Source organism: Phaethon lepturus, unplaced genomic scaffold (assembly GCF_000687285.1).
Source record: "Phaethon lepturus isolate BGI_N335 unplaced genomic scaffold, ASM68728v1 scaffold34851, whole genome shotgun sequence".
NCBI lineage: Eukaryota > Metazoa > Chordata > Aves > Phaethontiformes > Phaethontidae > Phaethon > Phaethon lepturus.
Genome location: NW_010519061.1, coordinates 1 through 9619, shown reverse-complemented (window position 1 = coordinate 9619; position 9619 = coordinate 1). Strand labels below are relative to the sequence as shown.

Genomic DNA, 9619 nt, shown 5'->3' with positions numbered 1-9619 from the left:
GTAGGGAAATAAATTGTTTTCCACTTTGTAGAAGGCCATCAATTTAAGAATCTGCAGCAATGTATTAGTAGGTGGTGGATGTATTCGGTAAAATAAGGGGTTTCAAGCTAATATATCATGCAAAGAGAATATCAAAAAAAGGAGATTCTGCCCACCTGCATGTACAGCCAGCAGAGCAGGTTGGAAGGAAGGATCCACAGAGGTGTGCAAAATGCCAGATCCCTTCATCAGCCATTTTGTGCCTGGGTAGGAGCATCAAGTGTGTTGCAGACTTCAGAGGTTTAAGATTCATCCTCAGAGTACCCCCCTTCATGTGTAGATGAGGCTAACTTTCTCAAGAGTATATGCAAGTGTTACCGTAAGACTGAATAAGAAATGCTCCAAGTACATACAGCAGTAAGAAGCAACTTGGAGAATTTTTTTCACAGCTTGGTCACCTTATCAAGTAATGATGGTGGACTCTAGGCTGTGACAAAAGTCTGGACAGTCTTTTGATGATCAGGGGATTAAATCATCTGTTCTGGCCTTTTGTTTTCTTTTGAGTAACTGGCCAATGATTACAAGTACTTGTGGCTTTCAAAACAAGATTTAAGATAATGTCTAGTTCCCCTTTGCTTGGTGACTGCTGACCTGGTTTTCTCTTTTTTTCTCAGGGCTCACAACAGCATTAAAGCAGAATTTTCCTGTTAACTCTGTATTTACAACATGGCTGTTGCTTGATGGCAAGAAGATGCAAGATCAAGGTCTTACTATTGTTGTGACTTTGTGTGACCATAAAATACTGGCACCATCAAGTCGGACATGATCTAATAGGAGTGCAGATTTGCTTTTTACAATAGAACAATAAGTAAGCTAAAACTATCAACATTTTAAACCAAATTGCCTTATTTTTCTTCCAAACTTCATACATGTATCAGGTAATATAGGCTTGAAAAATGGATATCCTGTGGTGCTAAAGTACTTTAGAAAGAGGCGAAGGAGACGTGTATAAATGTTTATTTTTAAAAGAAAATGTACAAAAAGGGGAATTTTAAAATATGTAACAGCTGTTTATATACATTGATTTCTTATTGCTGATTAATATGTATTGCACAACCATATTATTAATTACGATTCTGGGGCCTGGGATTTTAAAAAATGGCAAAATGTATTATCAGCCTGTAGCTTCCCAGCCTGCCCGGATGCCAACAAGTTGCTGGAACGTGCGGCAGATGGAGAGCGTCGCGTAACGTAGCTCGGGAGCTGCTGCTTGGGTTGCCACCTATAAAGTCTGTAGCCACAAGGGAGATGTTTTTGCAGCAGCTGGCGCTAGTGAGAATTGTTATTTCTGGTGGAAACAAGGGCCCAGGACAGGATGAAACGAATAAATAGCGTTATCTCAAGAAAAATGGTGCTGTTGGTATCGTCACCATCATAGTTTTAACTCTGTATTTTGTCTTTGCCACATATTCTACAATATTTTATTTTGCCATAAGACATCTTTATGGTGGGGGCAAACTTTGCACTTAACTATACGTGCAACACTTGCACTTTACTTTTTTTTTTCCTCCAACTGTCTAAATTTAGAGCAGCTGCGTTAGGATTACAATTGCTTCTGCTGTGAACTTCTACAATCATGGCTTTTCATGTACTAAACAGCTGTGTGTTTCTTTTTTTTTTTTTTAAGAATCACAACTGTAAATTTCAGTTTATGACACGTCTACATGATGTTGCCCCTAAGATTTTTGCACACTATATTCTTGTATATTATTTCAAATAAATTCATTAAAATTCGGTGTTGCGTATTTTATAAAATGAAGAATACTAATCACTAAGTCAGCCCTGTAGCGATGAGCACGTTCTGCATGGAAGTCTTTATGTGAACCCAGCCAAAGTTTATTTTGATGCTTTGCTGTTAGAAAGCGGATGAAGAATTTAAAATACTGAATTCAGGCTTGGATAGTTGATGTTCTTTATTACAGTTTAAGCAAAAAGAGAGTTGAAATCAATATAAATTATTTCAAAGCAAATAACAGTGCAGTAGAGAATAATTTCTGTTATTTATAAATATTTTTACTTCTGTTAAAATTAGTTATTTTTAGATGGAAACTGATGATTCTAGCATTTCAAAAGTACGATGTTCTGAATAAGGCTAAAATGTACTCATTTAAAACTATACTTGTAGGAAAAGAGCTACTTCCTTATTTGAGATACTCAGCAATTATACTGTAATATTTGAGCATGTTCTAAGCTTACACCTTTCTAAATTCAAAAGGAATGCTAAAGAATGATTCATTTTTATTAGGTGAAGAATTGCAGCACATAAAAATAGTATGATTTCCTTATAATATTTGTGTATAAATAAGTTCCTTTAATGCAAACATAAAGCAAGAACGGAGAAGTTTCTCGGGTGAAGTAGGTAAACATGTTTCACTATAAAGCTCATATATTTGGGAATAATTTGCATGAACTGTAAGTACATGTGCGGCACCAAAGGCTGATGGCAGACACCCGACTCTGCTCCTGTCTGTCCCCTGTTGCGAGAGTTGTCCAAACAGGTTCACTGAAGGGTCGACATCGCTTTCTGCAGCAGCTGAACCATTATGGGATAGACTGGTGCAAACTCCTTTCCCTCTCTTGTTCTTACTGACTGAACATAAGCTTCTAGTGCACCACTAAAAAAAAAAAAAAAAAAGTAGCTAAAGCAATTAAATAGCGTACAAGTACTGAAAGTTCAGGATCTGCAACTGAAGGTAATAGACTTCTTCCCCATTAGAGAGTTTTCCTCAGGTGATCTTGGCTGTCGCTGTGGAAGGAAGTGGGCAAAAAAGGCCTTACAAAGCTCTACATAATTGTTTCATGATCTTTCTCTCCCTCCCTGCATGTTCTGAGGAGCGAACAAGTTAACATTTAAATAAGCAGCAGCAGCATGTTGCAGATGGCTTGAAATGACAGCTCTGACGTACGGACTGGGGCACGTTGCTGTGCTGGTAACCTTTAGAAACAGAAAGAATAGACTCAAGCTGCTGCAGACACCAAGAGGACAACGTAGAGGATGAAAATTGGGGCAGTGGTGAACAACCCAGCTGCCCTTAGGTGATTTCCTGGCTGACTCTTTTGAACTGCCGCCATCCTTCAGGAAATGCTGTGCTAACGCACAGACAAAGCATATGTGTGCGTCTGTGCGTCTTTGCTGTGTTTGTCTTACACGCTGCCGTAGGATCTCGCACACAGAAGTCGTCTTGTGTGATTTACACAAACACATTTCAAAGCTAAAAGACGGCAACTGTGATTACATACTTGCCTGTATGTAATTTAACCTGCTTTACAACACAGGGCCACCATTCATCCAAGGACTCTAGTAAATAGTATTGCTGAATGACAGCATATCTGTAAAACAAAGACTTTTTAAATCTGTTCCGATTATGACCGAATCTTGGCTTTGGCCAAGAAGGCCAACAACATCCTGGCCTGTATCAGCACTAGTGTGGCCAGCAGGAGTAGGGCAGTGATTGTGCCCCTGTACTTGGCACTGGTGAGGCCGCACCTTGAATCCTGTGTTCAGTTTTGGGCCCCTCACTACAAGGGCACTGAGATGCTGAAATGAAACTACTACCTGAAAGGGGGTTGTAGTGAGGTCGGTGTTGGTCTCTTCTCCCAAGTAACCAGTGATAGGATGAGAGGAAATGGCCTCAAGTTGCGCCAGGGGAGGGTTAGATTAGATACTGGGAAAAATTTCTTCACCGAGAGGGTGGTCAAGCATTGGAACAGGCTGCCCAGGGAGGTGGTGGAGTCACCGTCTCTGGAGGTGGTCAAAAAACCTGTAGACGTGGCACTTCAGGACATGGTTTAGTGGGCATGGTGGTGTTGGGTTAACGGTTGGACTTGATGATCTTAAAGGTCTTTTCCAGCCTTAATGATTCTGTGATAGTAGCTCATTAAGTGAGGCCAAGTTACTTTTGCCATACTTGCATATAGTTTCTAATTTAATTGACTTTCCTCTCCTTTTTGTCTTCTCCTGTCATGTAATAGATACAATGATCTTGGGCTTTCCTTCTAAGACCCTTTGCTTATGTCAGGTTCCATTTACAGCAAAATTGTGACATTTAGGAAAACGCATGCACAAACCACCAGACCCCTTTTTCAAGTGGGGACTAAGACAACTCCCAGCACATGGCTGTTCCTCGATGGCTGCAGCGCTAAGAGACTCATCACCAACCTTCTGGCCGTACCCAGAAGCATCCCAAAGGGCAGCAGGTCCCACTGCTGACACCCAAGCAGCAGCAGCAGAGCTGAAATTGTCACTCTGGGTCACCAAGTGGGGAAGCAGTCCTGCGTTTTGTCTCCTGCATTCATTTTGGGAAGCACAAGCCACGCGCTCTGGCCGCCCTGCCAGGGGGGTTCTGCTGGGTTTTGGTAACATGGCAGGAACATTCCCAGTCCCACTGGGGCAAGGTGGGTGCTGCTTGTGCACAGCTGGTGATGTGAAGGGGGCCGGGGGGCTGAGGGAGATGGTAGCACTGTCAGGCATATAAACACACATCAACTGCTGTAAGATGATGGTGGGCTGGGCCAACGGGGGCACGGCTGCACTCATGGTCGCTGCCGCCCCACGTGTGCCTGCTGGCAGCTGGAGGTGATGGGACGTCAGGAGGCATTTAACTAGGCAGGGCCTAAGGAAAGCAGAAACACGCAGGAGTCAGACCTCGCCTGTGTTTCAGAGAGTCTCCTCCTGGAGTAAGATGACAAGAGACGGGAGAGGCCCAGACCCCTGTGGGATGCTGCAGCACTGGGAAGTGACGTAAGAGCCCAGCAAACCTGGCAACCAGAACAGGAGATGGTAGGAAGAAGCGGGGCCATAAGACGCTTTGTTGCCTGCCAGCAAAGCTGCCGTTAAACCAGCAAGGGCTCCGAACTTCCTGAACAAAACCTAAAACCCACCCGCGTCACCGCGCTGCTGGGAATCTCCAGCAAAGCTCCTTTCTCAACACCTGGGAGATGCTCCTGAGGCCAAAAGCCTGTACTTGGTTTGCGGAAGCGAGGCTGAGCTTTGGGCTCCGAGAAGCCGGTGACAGCGGTGACAGCCCGGCCCCGCGAGCTGGTCCCGGGGCTGCATCCGCTCCCGCCAGCGTGTGCGCGCGTGCACACGCAAGGACACACACTTGCAGTCAGACTCCCTGGGCTGTCGCTAATGGAGCCTGACGGGGAGAGTGAAGCGTGCAACCGGGCCGAGCACAGGGTGGGAATGAAACAGCCCAGGCAGGAGGCGATGCTCCGCATCCACCACAGCTCCCGACGGCCCCAGGCGGGGCAGCTGCACTTCAGACTCCCGCTCTGCTGAAACCCAGGGCCCATTGTCTGCGCCGGGGGTGGTGCAAAAGGAGGCTGGGCTGGATTATTGGAGAGAGTTGAGAAGTTTCAGAAGAATAAAGTGACTGAGCAAAGAAACAGTCCCTCATGCCGGCAGGGGTGCACTTGAGAGCTCTTCAGTTTTGGTAACAGCTTCCTAGTGAGTTACTGCTGAGGGGTCCACACCAGGTACCAACACACTTTGAAAAGTCACTTGGCATTTTTTGCACATCAACAAACAGCAAGAGAAAAGTTATCCCTCGTTACAGCCAGAAAGACAGGGAAAGAATATTTATTTTATCTAGCCAAGATAAAGCTGACTTTTTGCACCTGGTCAGCTCCCTGAAAACCTTCAGCCTGCTTTACCAGATGGTCTCTGGGGACCAGCACGCATCTACAGGGAAAGAAGCAACAACTAAAAAACTGCTTGCTGCAGCCACAAAGTGCTTCAGGTGCAGCTCACCTCACTCCCAGCAAAGGCCATCAGCACAACCGACTGCAGAGAGATCAGGCACATCCGCAGGTAAGTTTTAAATCTCAAGAGAAAGTTTTAAATCTTCAAGAGAAGCAAGACCGGGGGAAAGGGACAGCAGGCAAGCGTGCTTTTTAGATAAACTGGCCTCTCATGGCAATGAGGGGTGGAGCAGGTGATGAGCAGCCTGAGCAGAAGGTGGGAGATACAGGCAGGGAAGCCTCAAGGATCCCATCAAGATGAGGGAAGATGCTTCAGAAGAGCCAGGTTTGTCTCACTCAAGTCCTCTGGTCAGCAGTAATCCTTAAGCATGTCAGATTTTAGTGACCTTCTACAAAGAATAGTCCCTTGTATTAAAAAGAAAGCTGAGAAACCCCTGTGACAGTTTTCTTAACTCTGTCATTCATCTTGCTGAATCTCTCCCCTTCCACTCACCAGTGTCCCTCTCTTTTCATCTATACACTCTCCAAAGTTTGTTGGGTCCAAGTAATTTTTAGAGTCATCAAAAGCTGAAAACAGAAAAAAACATATTGACCTGCTTAACTTAGAAAGCTCTGACACCTCTTGGTGAAGTTGTGGGTTTGCATCATTATCCAGATGGTAACACTGCTATCCCTTTCTGACTATCTCCTTGCTTTGAAAAAGCCCTTGAAAAAGATGACAGAGATAACCAGATCCCTTCAGATGAAAGGGAAAAGTTTCACCCTACAAGCAGCACCCAAAACCACTCAATGTCAGCCCTTGATAATCCTGAGCCAGACCGTTATCCCCACCAGATCAAACAAGAGTGAATGAGATTTAGGCTACGTTAAGTGCCAAACACCAGTATTAGAGTCCTGCTGTCACACTTTCCAGCAGCTTTTATCTTTTTTCTTTCTCTCTTTCCTCAAAAGAATCTGATATAACTGGCAAAACCAACTCCATCAGTGGCAGCCGCTGTCCTCTTACAACTCAAAAAGCAGCTCAGAGGAAGTTGGCAAATTGTTTGGTGGCCTCAGAACTGCCCAGACCCTTCTCCTTCCCAGCAGGGACCTACAGCCAACAGAAGCTGATCTTTGTCAGCCCTCTTCTGCTGTGCTTCATCTTCTACTGTGGCTTTGCTTGCGTTGTTTCAAAGAGACAAACTTCATCAATATGACCAACCCAGAAGCATCTTAACTAGCTCTCTTTTCCGCTCAAAAGACAACCAATAATTACTACTCCATCAATACTATAAGGTGAATTCTCAGACATTTTTCTAAAACAGACCTTCTACAGCTTTATGTTGAAAATAAAAGCTTTCTCAACACTCTAGGACTAAATGCATGCACTATTTTCCCATGTCCCATCTTTGCATCTCCAATAGAAGTATTTAAACGCTCTAAAGCTGAATGTTAAGATGCAATTCATAATCAGTAACTTGACCTGAAACGCTAAAACAAAAGCTTGGTTTTTCTCAGACAGTGAGAGTTTCCCTAATGGCCAAATCCATGACAAAGGCATGGTGAGCCCCGGCTTCCCACCAAATGTAACATTCACGTCAGGCTCCTTTGACTTGCCAGCCTTCAACTTGCAAAGGTTATTTTGCAAATACCACATCTCCCATTGCTGGGGATTTCACTGTAACCCTGGGGGAACAACTGATGGGAACTGCAGTGCCAAGAGAATGAACAAGTCATGGAGAAACATTTACCGCTGAACAGAGGACACGGGCACCTCCAGAACTGGTCTGGAGAACCACCTGCTCCACAAACCCATCAAGGCAGAGCAGCAGTCTGCCTCCCATGTGGGCAGGTGTAAGAAAGCGGCTGGAGGGGCCTCACACCCAGTGAGAGGGTGAAAAGCTGCTGCAGCTGCTAAAGGCAGCGAGCCAAGAGGCAGCTGCAGTCACCGGGAGCTCCATACCCTACCTGGTGACCATGGAACCGCTCATAATCATAGTCAAGCTCTGATCAGCTCAGGAAACTCTCCTCTGCATTACTGCCCATGGTAATGGCATGATGGCAACAGGCCAGGAAGCCTGTCCATCCTGTGAGGAACAGCATTCCTGGTAACGAGAGGTCCAGGTAGTAAAACAGCAGAAATCATGAATCCAGGGATAAAGGATGTTTGGAGTCCAGAGAATAACGGTGAAGTTGCTTCAGAGTGTAAGGGAAGAATGGGATGGGAGAGGTTGGGAGAGGTAACTGAAAGCACCAATGGTCATGAAGTAGACATGATTTCAGAAGTGCATTTAGGATGGGAATGTTGTTTCTCTGAAGACAGTTACCAAGTCTTAAGTGTGGGATTTCGGGATGGCGACGTACAGAAATCCAGACAGCGCCGGAAGCTGCTTACGGCACAGCAAGGCGGTTGCTGCTGCACGCTGCCAGAGCTCATCTCAGGCTGGCTGAGCTGGGCAACTGGTAACAATACGCTTCACTGAAGTCGCCAAGATGCCTACGTGGCTGCACCTCATTTTGGGAGATAAATTAGTTAGTAGCAATGTTAATACTTGAAATGCAGATTTTATGATGACATTTTTGTTAACTTTACTGGTCCTAGCTCGAACGAGCTTCTGTAAGCTATGCTGGCAGCACAGGATTCAATTCAGATGCACCGTTTTACCATTAAAATCTTGTCTTAAAAAAAAGGTAGGCTTGCTTCTGGAGAGGACACTGTGAAAACACTAGCGCATAAGTACTTATGGAAAAATATGGGTGAAAGCAGTATCATCAAGTCTCCAGCACATAAGAAATCACAGCTGTTGTCATATAAAAAGATGTAATTTATAGTTACATTACCAATGTATAAGATGGAAGAAACCCTGTTTATGTAATATACAAAACATACTCTTGAAGGGATTAGACTAAATAATGCCCTAAATTCAGCATCTTCCAGTCTAATAAAGGACATAAAACCTGTTCAGCAATCTGTTTCTATTTTAAAAGACAAGCTATGGTATACATTACAAATATTGTTTGTAAAAGAGAGCTATGGAAAGAGGGTTGGTGGGATGTTCTGCATATATTAATGCTTCATTAAAAATGCCATAAGAAGTAAGGAAAAAAAAAATCTAAGTTTAAGATGCCCTCCCACATAAGGAAAAGGATTTTAAAGCACTTATTAAATTACTTCACTTGCTTGAGCAAAAACATGAGCTTTCTTGGAAATCAGGACAAGCTGGTTATGTAAGACCCAGATAGACAGTTCTTTTAAAAAATGTTGTTTCAACCCATGAAGATTTACATCTACCATTAAAAGAAAAAAAAAAAGTGTATGATCTGGGCTGTGGTTCTTAAAGGGATCTTAATGTGTATCATTTACTCTAATTAATTAGTTAATTTTATATGGAATTGCGAATACTAGCACTACCCTCCTGGGCTCCGACTCCGTCAAGTGGAGCCTGATTTCAGTTGTAAGCTTCAGAAGAGGCAGGGATCATCTTTCTGTTCAGCAGCGGGGTAGTGCCCTGCGTACTCACGCCCTGATCAACGAGCAGGGCCGCTGGAGGACAGCAGGGCCAGACTTCTCTTTAGTGTTTTGCTAAAAGTCTGTTTGCGCTGCAAACTTCAGGGCAAAGAGGAAAGTGGAAGATAAGCTGTGTAGGAGCACATCTGTCTGACACCGGATCTATTTAATCGGGTGCTGTGAAAGTTACTGTAAAACTGAACAGTAAAATCTCCCACAGCATCATCTGTAGGACATCAGATTAGCAAGAGACATCTCTGACTTATTCCAGATTGCGTAATGGGGAGATCAAAGGAACCGTGCATTGACAGACAAGCGTCAGTGAGAGGCGGGTTTCTATGAATGGCCCGGTGCTGGCGGGGGAGTGCTTGGAGGCGCAGGCGTCACGGC

The 9619-nt window shown here is 44.4% G+C and overlaps 1 protein-coding gene across 1 annotated transcript in view; it reads left to right on the top strand.

Annotated features, from left to right (window-relative positions):
* HBP1 (HMG-box transcription factor 1) overlaps nucleotides 1–1265 on the top strand; it is a 13431-nt gene extending 12166 nt beyond the window's left edge. The window contains exon 10 of the mRNA XM_010296928.1: nucleotides 654–1265. Coding sequence (XP_010295230.1) covers nucleotides 654–671 — 18 coding nt within the window. The 3' untranslated portion in view covers nucleotides 672–1265. The remainder of the gene's footprint in view (nucleotides 1–653) is intronic.
* The last annotated feature ends 8354 nt before the right edge of the window (nucleotides 1266–9619 follow it).